General features: G+C 35.7%; 1 protein-coding gene across 1 annotated transcript; it reads right to left on the minus strand.

The window, feature by feature from the left end:
* Nucleotides 1–12329: 12329 nt before the first annotated feature.
* LOC141628730 (uncharacterized) lies at nucleotides 12330–16657 on the minus strand. The gene is made up of 6 exons (XM_074441827.1): nucleotides 16381–16657; nucleotides 15894–16290; nucleotides 15250–15844; nucleotides 14172–15003; nucleotides 13952–14079; nucleotides 12330–12470 (listed from the first exon to the last, which is right to left on the minus strand). The coding sequence occupies exons 1-6, from the start codon at nucleotides 16655–16657 to the stop codon at nucleotides 12330–12332; spliced, it is 2370 nt and encodes a 789-aa protein (XP_074297928.1).
* Nucleotides 16658–16881: the final 224 nt, after the last annotated feature.

The raw sequence follows: 16881 nt of genomic DNA on the forward strand, positions 1-16881 counted from the left end.
ACATTATTTATCTTGATTAACATCTTGATGTCAATCTATGCACTTAGGTACTCTAAAGCTCTACTTACTTTTAAGGAGACCCTCGCCTTAAAGTAAATCTACTCTTGAGTTAACAATCATGGGATGGTAATGATATAGCTCGTATGCAACAAGGTTGATTTGGGATAAGGTCATAATACCATTACTTTCAAAAAGCAACATTTTAACAATAAGACATGTGTGTTATACTCCCACTAAACTATACTCCCATTCTATCTTTATAGATTATAGTTCCATTACTTTCAAAAAGTAACACAATAACTATAAGTCATGTTTATGACGATCTAATCTACTCCCACTCTATCTCTTAGAAATACATCTATCTTCTTAGGAGATAGCTTTGTGAGTTACAAACATATATGGTGAAGTAATTTGAAGTTTGTCTAGACTGGCGTGTTAGCACATAAATGACCAGCTCTATCATGGCAGTTTGATTCATGTAATATGCGAGCCTGATCCATGTAATTTGTTAAATAAACTCTCTATTTTAGGTATTTCCAGGTTGACCATCCGTTTAGAATTATGAGTCCGTTTTGGATTGCAAATTCCCAAAATTGGGTTCGATAACTCAAAACAACCAACTCATATTAGTTTGATCTTATGGGTAGTGACACTAGGTCATAATCCATATTTAATAAATCAAATTCATTACTTAGATCTTTGCCACTACGATCGGATCGTAATGCTTTAGTACTTTATTCAATTGGTTCTCTACATCATTTAAAAATTCTTTAAATTTCTCAAATGCTTCACTTTATATTTGATTAAGCAAATATATCCATATCTACTTAAATCATCGGTAAAAGTGACGAAGTAGTCATAAATTCCCCTTGCTGTGATGCTCATTGGAACACATACATCGGCATGTATTAGTCCCAACAAATCACTTGCTCGTGTCCCTTTACCACTAAAGGAAGTATAAATCATGTTGCAAAGGAGATAAGATTCACATTTTCCAAATGATTGAAAATCAAATGGTCCAATAAAACTAGTCGACACCAGTCCTTTAATGCATTTCTTATTTATGTGACCTAATCGAAAAGGCCAAATGTACAAATCATTTGGATTACTAGTTATGAGTCTTTTGGTTGTATGTTATAGATATCTTTAGTTGAGCTGTAAGTGTCTAAAACATGAATACCATTGATAGAAGTGGCTTGGCTCACAGCCAAGTCATATTCAACTAAATACAACAATTGTTTTTGATGGCGAAAGAAAAGAAAAATCCTTCTATATCTAACATAGAAATGGTAATTATGTTTTTGGACAAAGTGGGTACATAATAATAACTATGTAGATTACAACTCAAAGCTATTAGCTAAAACAAGCACATAAGTCCCTCTCGAAGTGGCGGCTAGACTAGCTCCATTCCTAATCGGAGATCTATATCACTCTTGTTTAGCTTTTCCACATTTCCAAGCCCCTGTATACGATTACAAAGGTGAAAACCACAACCGGTATCCAATACCCACGTTGGGGTGGATCTATAATTTATATCAATAACAACGATTTCGGAAGAAATAGTACCAAGTGGAGTGACAAGTCCAGCCCTGATATTTCCCAAATACTTTGGGCAATTTCGTTTCCAATGGCCCGTGACATTACAATAATGACATTCTTCGTAATATTGGGCACCCTTCTTGGTTTTGGTTGTGGTAGTCTCACTATCCATTTCCAATTCATTATCAGGTTTGGGTTTCTCACCCATCTTCGCCTTCCCTTTAATTATACCATTACTCCTTTCAGTTGCAAGAACATTCTTGCTAGAACTCCGACTGAATTTAATATTTCTCCTTGGGTTTAGTGAGTTTTTCTTCACAAGATTTTCTTACCAAAGTGGTGGGCATTAATATTGGAGTGGGAGGTATGGAAGTGGTAAAATAGCAAAGATTTCCATCCTGACCAATGCCAATACATAATTCTCTAATCGTATCATTGTCATACTCGGAGCACTTTTCATCGAATGATTGGAGCCATAAATTAATGGTGATTGGTGTAAGTGTATTAGATGAATCCATTGCGAATAAATAACTACAAAAACGGAAGTGAAGGAAATAATTGACATCTATCGTTTTAATAATACTTGTAAACATTTTAAACAAGTTTTAAGCATTTTAAACAACTATTATAAATGATTCTGAGGTCCAAATTCATATTAACTCGGGCACGGTGAACCGATTCATCCCTTATCAATATAATTCGGTGGATTAACTCTTTAATCGATTCTACTTCTAGAACTCTCGGTCGATAAAATTACTTTAATATTTATCTTTAGCCCGGAACACATGCGACTACGGTCACGAATACTTCCGTTGAGCTCAATCCAAATTTCGATGTAATAACATTTTATTATCCACTTACCCAACGTAACAAGTTTAGCACCCCGGTGAGCCGAGCCTACTTCCTTATGAAATTGGGACTCATGGTTTCTACTATTTGGTAAGGCTAATTCTCAATTATTATTTAGTGAGAGGTCTTGTCAATTTATTATCTATCACGTTTTAAGTGAACTAAAGCGGTGAACTACGATAATTATAATTGACACGGTCGATGACTCGATATGATATGCATGTGTTGTTATGGCGATTTGGCAATGCATGCAACATATTAAAATAAATGCAAAGCAATAATAATAAATTCCTAGTATGGCCTTTCTAAAACAGAAAATCAAATAAACTATTACATATTCAGAAACCAACTCCTTTGGTCCCTTGAATCTTCAAGTGCCACGCCTCCCAAGAACACCGTCTTCGTCGGAACACCTTTCTGAATGGCACCGTCTTGAAGAAATTCCATGATTACAAATAATAATAAAAATACAAAGCTATTCCTATTATACATTTGTAACATGAAAAACTATTAAAAATAAAAGTGATACGAGATCACATTAAATTACAACCGAATCAATATTCCCTTTCATTACGGGCAATATCGATTAAAACTAAGGCCATACTAGATAAAATTACATAATTCAAAATTATATAAATAAAAGACATTCAACAATTGAAATATGAAGCATTATAATATGTGTCTATCATGCCAAATTATGTGCCAAATCGCCCTATTTAACTTATATCGTTTATATAACCCGGTTTTATGGAAATGCGTGATAATAGCTTCTTAAAATCACAAATCAATACTTAAATCAAATTTATGCTCAAGTTACTTATCCTAACACTCTTAGGACTCAAAAGTTAGTCATCACTCAATTTTTGACAATAATTCAACTTGATTTAGTTTTATGCTCATTTTGACCTTAAAATCATAACATTTATAAAATAAATCCAAATTAAATTACAATAATTTCAAATTTTAAATTTTAAATTTTTGAACATTCTGGAATAATTCCGTGACACTCAAAATGTCAAAAATCATGGTTAAAATTTTCGAATTAATTTCGAGAAAATATAGTTGCAATTTATCGGTTTTATCTCATAAAATATCTAAAGTATACAAAAATTAATCCAATCAATTTTATAACTTTAGATCTGATAAGTGGAATATTAATTCAACCTAAAATAATTTTCTCATGCCATGTAATTCTTCTTAGCTATTTATGCTAAAATAGTCACTATTTATGCCATTTTTACACTAAAAATTCATAAATCATACTAATTGAAATCATTTCATTTAAAAATTTACATACAGTGTGTAAATCATGCATGTGAAAACATATTAAATGTTCATGGCCTGTTTCGAAGTTTAACTATAGTTAACTATTTTACCTCTTTTAATCCATTTTTATCTCATAAAAATCATAAATCATGCAATATTAATGAAATTAACACGAGATTTTACACACAGTTTGTAAAATATTCATGTGATGTCATATAAAAGTTTCAAGATTAGAGACTAAGTTTAGCCATTTTTAGTCATTTATCATCCATTTATGCCATTTTTATCTCATAAAAATCATAAATCATGAAATATTAGTCACATTAATACGAAATTTTACATACAATACATAAAATATTCATGTGAGGTCATACTAAAAAAATCACGGCCGGTAGTGAAGGTTAACTTATTTTAGTGAATAAAAGTTTATTTTACTCATAAAAATGTAATTATTTCACTAAAAATCATTAAAATGAGCAATAAATTACCATAAATCATAAAAATGACCTAAAAACATTTTAGGACCAGAATATATAACATGCATCATATTTCGTGACTTACTCTTATAAATCACAAATTTCTAGTTTTAATTAAGTTACATTTAACTCGGAAAAACCAAACCGATTATGCATGCAACATCCTATGCTCTGATACCACTTGTTAGGTTCATATAACTATTATTAGACTCTTCTAATAGTGATCTAATTAACTTCTTTATTTGTGTTCTTTAGATCTAGTGCATGTATAACAAAATAAGTGATTAATAAAGAAAAACAATGTCCCTTACATTGTAGAGTGGCTTGAAATTAAGGGCACAAATAAGGACACCTTCGTTATTTGTTCTTGAGCTATAATATGTTGGATGATCCTCCTAAACCCCATGGTAGAGATCCTCCATTGATTGCACCCAAGACTAATCCCTTAAACTAGTATATTAATTAATTAGATTAATATAGTAGTACCCTTAAAATTAATTCTAATAATATACTTATTACTACACTAGTAATCCTATATTATGTTTAGAATTTAAGATGAACAATTTAATCATTTTCTAAGACTATTTAGAAAAGGTTTTAGAGAGATGAGAGGAAATGAAGCATAAATCAAATATGCATGCAAGTGAATGAGCGATTGAGTAAAAGGAACCAAAACTCCTTTTAAAAGAGGGTTGTGGCCGGGTAGCATAAGGCCAAGGAGAGCATATTTTTCTTTTTCTTTTTCTCTTATCAATATGTAGGTGTGTAAGAAATAGGTAGAGTAGGTTTGATTAATCTATTATTATCACATAAAATAATATAACCACAACCCACTACTACTCCCTCCATTTCGGTCCACTCACATAAAATGGACTACCATTTTATTTTTGTCAATTTGTCATTTGTCACACAATATGTCACATGTTATTAATTAATTTAATGCATATTTATCAAATAAATATCATTTTATAAATTAATTAAATCACATACAACAAATTGACTAGTGATTCTTGATCACATAAATAAAATGGCTCATATAATTATAATTCACAACATATTGTAATTATAATTAACCATTCATTCTTATCTCAATTGTTTCACAAATAATAATCAATTTTAGTAATAAAGTATTTCAATTACTAAAATAAATCTTATTTAATCCAATTACAATAAGATATAAACATTCTCTCTCACAACCGAATTATTCAATTTTTAAGGAATTGATTAACTTGTATCGTCATACAATTAATCAATTTGTCTATTAAGGGAATTGTCCTTTAGGTGTGACCTTAAGGGATCAACTAATCACCACCGTCAAACGACAGTAATGTCAAACTCTAGTTAGCCAATCATTACCGATTAATGATGATCATCTGACTATATAAATGAATCATCCCTTGTGTATTCTTAATTTGAGATTTAAACATGTGATCGCACTATTGTTGAGGACACATACTCCAACAAAGTGTTTGGGTTGTGTGTAAATTGTCACCTATTTTTCAGGATGGCCTCTGTCGATCCATATGATATTTCCGATCATATGGGGAGTAGGTTGAGTACTGGTTGATTTGGTATCACGCGGGAGACGGGACAAGCTTCAGACATGGAGTCGACTCGCCATGAGATAATTGACATATACGACTTTAGAAAGTCGTAGTAGTATGACTTGTATTCTTTATTATTCATTCATGGCTATGTAATTCCTTAAATATCTTATTCATATTAAGTGTTTCTTAATTGCAACTCCGATTCACTGCCTCGGGAAACCGAGATGGTAACATCCTCCCATTGCCTTGGCCGGACAAGAAGGGGGTGTTACAAAATGGTATCAGAGCGACGATTTTGGAACCTAAACCAATGAAACAAAATGAACCTAGGTGTGTCTAATAAAATGAACCCAGCATGAGTACAATAGGAGGTCGATTTTGGATGAGTAGGCGCCCTCATATCAAAACGAGTGCCTACTGTGTCGGTTGGTCACTACGTGGGTGGTTATAAGGATGGGTGAACTCTATGTGAGGCATGATGCGAACGCATGTGTACTATAATGAGTTGTTGAATTCTTGCATAATGTGGTCATTTGTATAGTACATGTTGGCATGTGAAAGTGAATGAGAGGATGGATATATTTAACATGTTTAAGAGTAGTTATTGCATATTGTTGTGTAATGGACACTAGTCCTGTTGTTTGGCATGTTCATACCGTATAGGAGTATGGATGTCGATATTGTTATCGTGTAGAGCATGATTAGTAATAGTTGCTAGTGTGATACTCGCTTGTGTAAAGGTAGTATATCAGGAGTGATAGGTACGATGACGCGTTGACTAAATCGGGATGAGTCACCGATAGCGGGTGGATTCCCGAACCTTTCTCTCTTTTCGCAGAAAAATGTCATTCGATCGTAGTCGAAAATGTTAAGCCATATGGAAACACTCAACCGAGTGCGAGCAGGCACTAGGCCGAGTACTCCACATTCGACCGAGTGGACTCATTTCCAGAATCTGAAAACATTCTGGAAAACAAGTCACTCGACCGAGTGCTAGAGCACTCAACCGAGTGGACTCGGCACTCTACCGAGTGCCATTCTGGGCTGAAATTTTCGCGAGAATCCTACTTTTACCCTATTTTATCTTCATCTAATATTCATCTCTCTTCATATCTTCAACTTTTTACATCTTCAAAAACTCAACTAGAAACTCCACTATAATTATTTGTTGCTTGGAATTAAATTTCTTACCCCATTTTACTCCTTAATCTTCATTAATTCAATAATGTAAGGGGGCGTTTGGTTCGGGGGCTTTAGGAAAGGGAAAGAGAATTAAATGGGACGATTCCATTTGTTGTTGTTTGTTTGACACAATCAAAGGGTAACCCAAACTCACCTATACCCCTCTACCCCCCCGGTAACCCCCTTTCCCTTCTACTCCCTTCCACCACTGCCACCAACACCAACCGTCAACCACTTCTACCAACACCCACCGTCAACCACTTCCACCAACACAACCACCATCGGCGACGCCGGCGGTCCCTCATTCCGGCCCACTCACCGGCGCTCCAAGCCACCCTTGCTTTCCATTCGGACCCACATCCCCAACCACTAAACACCACACCAACACCTTCAATAACTTTCCCACCCCATCAAAACTCCCTCCCTCGCCGGTAACCTCTCTACCCCAACACCAGATCTTGTGTTTATTAGGGTGAGGGAGGAGTTTCGTGGGTGGTGGCTTATTTTTAATTGTTTGTGAGGCTTTGGGTTTTGGTGTCCAACAAGGGATAGGGGAATAGCGAGGTGGTTGTCGGTGAGAAAACGACGGTGGGCCATCGGCAACGCTATTGTTGGTGGTCTCGGTGTGGGTAGTGGTGACAGGTGGTGCGTGATGGCGGTCTCAGGTGGTGGAGTTAGTTTTAATGGTGACGATTCCCTTTCTCTTTACTATCCAACCAAACAATAAAGGATATTAGGGGTGATCCCATACCTTTCCCCTTCTTACCCTTTCTTGATTTCATTCACTTACCCTTTCCCGTACCAAACGCCCCCTAAGTGTGTTCATCTTTACTCATGTTTTTCCCAATTTGAATTTGTTTAGATCTACACCAATTTGATCAAGCTTTATCAATTATTGGCATGCTATTGTTGAATTCATGGTAGTAACTAAACTTTTTGCATCATTATTGTTCTCAAAAGTCAGAATTTTATGTTGAAATCTTGTCTAAATTTTTTTTTTTAGGAACTCGAAATCTTGTGTTATTGAGTTAATAGTTGAAATGTTGTGCTTGTTGTTGGATTTAGTTGATCAACAAATGCCTAACCTTTGTTGTTAGTGATGGATCTTGTCTTACATGAGAAATTTTTGTCTTTAGATTTTGTCTTAAATTTTCGAAATTCATGAACTTCATGCCCAAATTTTGTTTTTACATGTATAAAACTTGGTTTAATCATGCTATAAGTCTATCTTCTTTGTTAGCAATGCTATACATTGTCTTAAGATGAAAATTTCACCTTAAAGATTTGTCACCCAAAATTTCGAAACCCACAATGCATATGATCAAATTATGACTTTCATACTTTAAAAAGGTTGTTTAATAGTGTTATAAGGCTATAAACTTTGTGGAAAATGCTATATGTGTCTTAAATCGAAGATTTCATCCTAAAATGTGACCAATACTTTCGAAAACTCCATGGTGGACACGGCAAGGTTTTGATTATTATGCTCATGACATGGTTTAATTGTCCCATATGATTTTAATCCTTCACCATGATGCTTTGTGCAAACTTACGTTGAAAATTTTAGTCTTAAAGGTCCATAAGATGTCGAAAATACGTAGTAAGTATACCCGGATTTTGATTTTCATGCTTAATTTTTGGTTTGGTTATTTTATGGTTCCTCCATTCTTATCGATAATGTGTTGTATTATCTAGAGAATTTTACTTAAAATCGCTTATTTTTCAAAAAGGTAGTAGTACACAGAAAATTTTGACTTTGGATTCATTCTTGATATAATGATGCGAAGAGTTGATAATTTGTTTCTCATCATTAATTGGAGTTATATAGTTGCAAAATTTCACAAAGGTTCCATTCTTCCGGAAAATTGAGTTTGAGTAGACATTTTGATAAAAGTTAAGCGAGACCATATCATATTTGTTTTTTCAAGGTCTTTTTAATCAATTTGAAGTGTCAAGGAAAATTTCTATCTATTTCAAAGTTGTCTTGATTCTTATCTCTTCTCTTCGGTATAGTGTTGCATGAATCGGTCTTGTGGCAGGTCAAGACAATCAAGAACTCCCAAAGCGACCGTGGAAGACAACCCAGAGCCAGTAGCACCTTCCGTGATTGAAGTTGTGGAGTATCCGGGTATCGAATTTGAGCGTGAGCCAAGAAAGAATGCCTTCCATGTTATAGCGTTAGCCCTAAGGTCTCGACCCGATGTGTGAGATTGCATAGGTAGCCGTTAAGTTTGGGAATCGGGAGTAGTACGAAAGGTTTAGCTTATACCAAGTCTTGAGTTGAGTGAGTTGATTGTACGAGGTAACCTATGTAAGACGAGTGGTGTGTACTCAAGGTTGGATACATAGCGATTTCTTGGACTCATTATTAGTGAAGGAGGTTGAAGGATGTGTAAGGGTGACCATTATTGAGTATGACTCAGGGATTTTGGTTGGAAAATGGTTGGGTTCGGATTTGTGGAGTGATGAGGGGATAGTTGAGGTGACCAATTATAGAGGGAGGGACGATTCTAAGTAATAGGCAGCGGGAGAAATCTAGGAGAGTTCTAGTAAAGTGTGGCAATGAAGCTACTAAAGAGTGGTTGTATACGCATGATGTGAGGAACGGTGGCTATATTATCATACCGCTGTCGGTTTTCGGGGAGTATCATTTTGAGAGATTAAGAGTGTGATATATAATGCATAGGGGTTCAATTTTGTCGTTAAGGTGTTTTGATCACTTGTATTATGCGGTATAACCATCTAATTTAAGTATACATGTATAGGTGTGGAAGTGGTTATGTGAGACTCTGAACCTATGAATGGTAGCATAGATGTTGTTTGAGAAGTTTTCTTCTAATTATTCTGTGAAACATCCATGTTATGCATTGTGATCTTGTTGTAGTTTTTATTTGAGTTGTGATCTCGTGAAGCGAATTTTGAAATATCATATTTATGTCGTTCATATAACTTGGATATTTGTTTTGACTATGTTGTAACGGTGTACATAAGGCCAAGATATTACTTTCGATTCGTTTAATAAACGGTGTGTTAGTTACCATTGGGAGTTATTTACGTTTGTGTAAGTGGTAAAGGCAAGCTTAGAACGATTTATGGGAACAATGTAGTTCTACCAGGTGACAATCGGCAGAGTGCTCCGTTCCCTCGACTGAGTGCCGTCTGCTCGGCCGAATGGCCGCCCCACTCGACCGGGTGGCCTGCTATGGCCCTTGTTTTGTTAATATTCGACCAAATATTCGATGTATACCCTTATTTTGCAGTTTATGTTAGTCGACTTATGCTTAGATAAGCATGATAGCCCGTAGGAGTGATATTCTTGTGAGTTGTTTACGTTTGGTCATATTATGTGAGATTTTCCTATTCCAAGGTGCAATTAAGTTAAAATTGTTTTAACATGAGTAATTTGATGATAGAGAGGATGTGATAAGCTTGCATGGTGCATGTTACTGACCGTGATTTTATTTTGTGATAACTATGTTCATGTCATGTGATGGGTGCAAATTAAGTATGGTAATCTTCCTTATAAACGAAAGTGCCGATGGTGGATGGAAACGAGTATGGAAACACATGTGTGATCATGTGGGGGATTCGATACAGTAAATGCGTAACTCGGTGTATGCGGAAAATAAAGTGTTGAACATGATGAGTCACGTCACGATTAATTTTGACATTTCTTAATTATTTCACGGAGTCCGTATATTCTTGTGATTTGATTCATATCCATGTGATTGTGTGAGATTTGACGTGACATATACATGCGTAATAATGTTGAGGCATGTTGAGTCCACCCTATCTTTTTGAGTCCACCCTATCTTTTTGAGTTCGTGAGTCCATGATACAATATCATACGTTATATTAAACAATATCACAGCCTATACTACCAAAAAAAAAAATCGTGATATTGTTTTGTAATATAATATCGTACGTTATGCTACACAATATCACAGCTTACAGTATCACACGTTATACTAAACAATATCACAGCTTACACTAAAAAAAAAGTTTTCGAAACCAAAAATTCGGAAAAAAATATTTCGTGATATTGTTTTGTAAAACAATATCACACTTTATGCTACACAATATCATAGCTTATAATATCACACGTTATACTAAACAATATCATAGCTTACACAAAAAAAAATCAAAGAAAAAAAATTTCGGAAAAAAATTTAGAGAAAAAAAAAATCGAAAAAAAAAAAACTTTCGTGTTATTGTTTTGTATAATGCGTTATATTGTTTTATGGACTCATATACTCAAATATTTAGGTGGACTCTCCGGATCCCACCTATATATATATATATATATATATATATATATATATATGTGTATATATATATATATATATGTATATATATATATATGTATATATATATATGAATTAGGATCACATGAGTCCACCAAATCTTTTTGAGTCCGTGAGTCCAGCGAAACAATATCACATGTTATACTAAACAATATCACGCGTCATATTAAACAATATCGCTCTTACTGAACCAGATTCGCCCTCTGTTATTAACTTCTTTTCTCATACTTTTTCTTACACCAATCAGTGCCAGCACCGGAGCTCCGACAAACATCATCATCCTCGCGCACTTTCCTGCCTGTGAGTCGATTTTGGCGGCGTGTTCGTCGGAGTTATCACATATTACTTCTCTTATATTTTTTCCTTTATTGTTCGCTTATTTATCATCGTCTATTTCCTTCATCGTCGGTGATGAGACCCCTAATTTAACGACGTCAGTGTTGTTCTTAGATGGAGGTTAATGGAAGAAGGATCGTTGATTGTATGTTAGTGAAGGGTGGTAGTGATGGTCGTGAGACGGACTTGCGCGCCGTGGTGGTGGTTGTTGTGGAGGTGAACGTGTGGTGGTGGGTCGTGGGTGGTGGTTGTTGAGGAGGTAAAGGGGCGGTGGTGGGCCGTGGGTGGTTGCCGTCGACGGGTAGTGTCACTGACAATAGTTTTAAGCCTTTTTTTTACTGTTTTTGTTGTATATTTTCCGTGATATTGTTCAGTATAAGTTGTGATATTGTTTCGTGTAGTTTTTGATATTCTTGTGTTTGATATTGTTCAGTATAAACAATACCACTGGTTGTACTAAACAATATCACGGATTATAGTATACAATATCCCACCACTGAACCTAACTCCGCCTTTCACCATCTGCATTCGGCTTTCAAGATCTATCTAGTCCTTTTACTGACATGTATGTGCATGCGTACAAGCAAGAAACATAGTCATCAGACCGAAAGCCGATCAAGAATTGGGCTAGACAGATCTTGAAAGCCATAAGTTACCTGCATACTGTCATAACCCACCAATTATCCATAACCAAGTGAGGATGCTTGAGTCTAAGTGAGGATGACTTAATTGTCAATAAACAGGAGTTCTAACTTATTCCAGACCTGTCAAATAATTGTCAATAACCCGCTACCGTCAAGCAGGCTAACAAAACAAGCAGAAAGGAAAAATCAAGCATCATCAAGTGCAAGAACATCAGGTAGGGGTTTGCCCTCCAGAAGCTCTAAGCTAGCACCGCCTCCTGTAGAGATGTCGCTCATCTTATCAGCAAGACCAACCTTCTCCACAGCTGCCACAAGAGTCCCCTCCTCCTATGATTGTCGTCACTCCTTTTCCACTTAGCTCTGCCAACTTCTTGGCTATAGCCTAAAGATTTTATAATGGTGAGCTCAATAAAAAATGGTTTCATATTAGTCTGCGTCCTTTAGAATTCATAGTTTTCTTGTTCATGTGTGAGTTCTGAGCATCTTCCAATAAGAGGTTCTTGGTTATGTAATTGGAAAAAAGGTACAAAGAAAACATGTGTCCAGACTCAAGCATCCTCACTTAGGATAGGATTTAATTAATTCGGTGACTCAAGCATCCTCACTTGTATTATCTTGAAAGTGATACAATTAATTCGGTGATGCAAGAGATGGGTAAGGAGGTTGACATATCGTCTAAGATTATGTAGTGATAAGTGAGCTCATGGGTTTTTCAATTGAGATGAAAAACCCTAGAAAATTCTAGAGAATTTGATTGATTACAAAATTTGTAGTTCTTGTTATTGTTTGGTTCAAAAATTAACAAGTGATATTCTTGTGTATAGCGTGTGATACATTAGTGGACTCATGGGACTCAAATATATAGGTGGACTCACCGGATCTTGTCTCTCTCTCTCTCTCTCTCTCTCTCTCTCTCTCTCTCTCTCTCTATATATATATATATATATATATATATATATATATATATATATATATATATATATATATATATATATATATATATATATTAAGATCATGTGCAAACCTAATGTACGGTGCGAACTTACGAACTTAACCTAAGAGCCGTTAGATTTGAGTTTGTAACTTATCTCCCCTTCATTAAACCAACCTGAAGAGTTTAGGATTCCAAGTACCTAAGAGGGGGAGGGGGTGAATTAGGTACTATTTAAAAATTTAAACTTAATCTTTATTGTTTTAAATTAAGTTGATTAACAAGTGGATACATCAAATAAATCGATTAATTAGAAGTGTATCATATTTGTTGAAGAAGATGGCTAAAATGAAAAACAATGGTTGTTCTGACTGTTGCTTGTTTGTCTTAGCAAATAAGATTAAGGTTACAGACCAAAGCAACAGTATTCAGGACCGTTCTTAAAGGAAAACGCAAATGAAGTACGAGTAAAATAAATGCAGCGAAATTAAAAGTAACGGCGAGAGATCAACATAATGTTTTTGAATTGGTTCGGCCAACGCTCTAAAGGCCTACATCCAATCTTCCTTTTTTTTTGGTGTAATGTAAGCTTTTATTGATGATCAATAAAACATAAGGCATTGGAATACAATGTTGCTACTACTACTTTTACAAGAGATGAACTACTAAAAAATTACATATGCATATCCAACTGTAGTAGCCATCTACGATCTCTATTAGGCAAAATAGGACTAATCTTCTGCATTATACGAGCCCTAATCATATTCTTCAAATCACTAATCATCTTATCAGGTAGAGTAAGAACTAACTTCAACCTGCAAGAATTCCTTTCCTGCCAAATGTAGTACTAGTAAGCCACACAAGCCATTCTGCAAACAGATTTCTGAAGTTTGGAGCAACCAGCATGAGCTCCTTGAAGAATCATATGTAACCATTGCTCAATGCCACTAATAATCTGGGAGTATATGTGCATAACATAAACAAATGTGAATGAGACTCTACATCCTGCTCAGATAAGACACGACTATCCTAATCACAAATACCCAGTTGCATTAGTTTCTCCCTGGTCTGCAATCCCTTCTACATAACTAACCAACCATTGAAGGAATGCTTAGGTACATCCCAAGAATCCCACACAGTTTTATACCACTGGACAGGGGGGCGTGGTCCCTGCTGCCAGTGATAACCATTCCCAATAGAATACCCTTTAGAATCAGGCATCCATTGTCCATTAACATAGCCATCTCTCAAAGTATCCTTGACTCTGCAAATATTCCTCCAATTCCAATTGGAATCAGCAGGAGGTGTATAAGAATGCCAGTCTATACCATTTAGATAAACATGATCAATCCAAAGGACCCAAAGCCTATCAGCCTTGGTATAAATCCAGTTGACCAGCTTCCCAACAGTTGCAATGTTCCAGACCCGTGCTTCCTTTATACTCAAACCTCCCTCTTGCTTACTGCAGCAAACTTTATCCCAGGCTACAAGAGGAACTCTGTGATACTCAGTATCACCACTCCACATATAGTTTCTGTAGATAGCTTTTATCCTTTTGATAACACTTTTAGGGATTAAAAAGATAGAGGCCCAATAACTACGGAGAGTATTAAGTACAGAAGTAATGAGCACAAGTCTACCTGCATAGCTGAGTTTCCTTGCACCAATACTCCTCACTCTAGTTACAATTCTTTCCAACAGGATGTTACAATCTTGCCTAGTCAATCTCCCTGGCTGAATTGGAATTCCCAGGTATTTAAAAGGCAAAATTCCTTCCTGGAAACCTGAAATTTGAGTAATTTCTTGTTTCAGTTCCCGAGAAACTCCATTGAAGACCACCTCAGATTTAGAGGCATTGACTTTTAAACCAGATGCAGCAGAGAAGGTAGACAAAGCTGTTAACACCAGAATAATGGATTTTGGATCACCCTTACAAAACATAAGGAGGTCATCAGCAAATCAGAGATGGGTCAGCTTCAAACTTTTACACAAAGGGTGATATCTGAAAAACCATTTATCAGTTGCAAATGCCATAATCCTTCATAAATATTCCATGCAAATGCAAAAAATAAGAGGTGAGATAGGATCCCCTTGCCTCAATCCTCTCTTCCCCTTGAAAAAAACAAACTGAGACCCATTCAAGCTAAGAGTATAAGTAGGAGAGGTAATACAAACCATAATCAACTGTCTAAACTTCTCAAGGAATTTTAGAGCAATCAGCATGTGATCCATAAATGACCATTCAATAGAATCATAGGCCTTCTGCAGGTCCAACTTGAACATACACCTAGGGGAGGCCATCCCCCTATTATAGAGCCTAATTAAATCCTGACATATCAAAATGTTCTCCAGTATACACCTCCCTTTCACAAAAGCTCCTTGGTTTCTACTAATGATATCTGATAAGATCAAGGCCAGTCTAGTACACATAATTTTAGAAATAGCTTTGTAGAGAACATTACAACAGGATATTGGCATAAAGTGCTTCACACTAGTTGGCCTATCCAGTTTAGGGATCAAGGTTGTACTTGTAGCATTAATCTGAGCCAGCATTTTGCCAGTATCAAAGAAATTCACAACAGCACCACATATTTCATCTCCTATAATATCCAAAGCATCCCTATAAAACTGACTAGTGTATCCATCAGGTCCAGGTGATTTCCCTTTTGGAGTACTGAAAATACTCTTTTTAACCTCATCTATAGTTACAGGTTTAGACAAGAGTTCCAAGTGATTCTGTACAGCAAGGACCTCTACCAACAATATGATTCTGTACTGCAATAACATCAGTGTGTATCCCCAATAGCCACTGATAATACCTTAGAAAAGCACTTTGAATAGCATCTCCCTCGGTACATAACTTGCCATCCTGGTCTTCAGTCGGAAACACTTTATTCATCATCAACCTCTTCTTAATAGTATGATGAAAAAATGAAGTATTTAAATCTTCTTCAATAAGCCACTGCACTTTAGCCTTCTGTGATAAGAAACTGTCTCTAGCAGCAATAAGTTCTTTCAGATTGTGAGCCAAATCCATTTCCTGTTGGAGTAACTCAAGATTCCTAGAGTCACCTACCAACTCCTGCTGAATATGTTCCAAGGCAATACCGGCAATGTTGGTAGTATTTTCAATATCAGAGAAGCAATGCTTATTTATAGCCTTAGGGACAGGCTTAAGAGATTTCAACTTTTTAACCACACTAAACATCCTAGTGCCTTGATGAAAATGATTCCAAAGACCCTTAACACTGTCCTTAAAACAATCAGCTGTCCCTCACATATTAAATTACTTAAAACTCTTTTTACCACCAATATCAAATCTTCTGTCAACCAGTGTACAGGGACAGTGATCAAACAATCCCTCAGGGTGAAAATTAGCAATGTAATCCCCAAACAGTTCCATCCATTCCAAATTCCCCATAGCTCGATCAAGTCTACTATAAACTCTTTCAGTTGCCTCATGTTTATTAGACCAAGTAAATAAGGCACCAGTAGTTGTGATATCTTCCATACAAAAAAAAGAGACACATTCTTGGAAATGTTCCATCTCAGCATCAGTTGTTTGTCCTCCAAGTCTTTCCATAGGAGACAGAACATTATTAAAATCACCCAGTCAAAGCCAAGGATCAGAACAGTGATTAGCCACCCCCTTCAGGAAGTTCCATAACTCAATTCTATGGAGACCATTAAAAGCATATATCATAGTGAGAAGGAATTTCTTCCCATCTGTCTTAGAATGAACCATCATATGAATAAATTGAGCACCATAAGCTAAAAATTGAATATCAAAACACTGAGATCTCCAAA

The sequence above is a fragment of the Silene latifolia genome, chromosome Y, assembly GCF_048544455.1.
Source record: "Silene latifolia isolate original U9 population chromosome Y, ASM4854445v1, whole genome shotgun sequence".
Lineage (NCBI taxonomy): Eukaryota > Viridiplantae > Streptophyta > Magnoliopsida > Caryophyllales > Caryophyllaceae > Silene > Silene latifolia.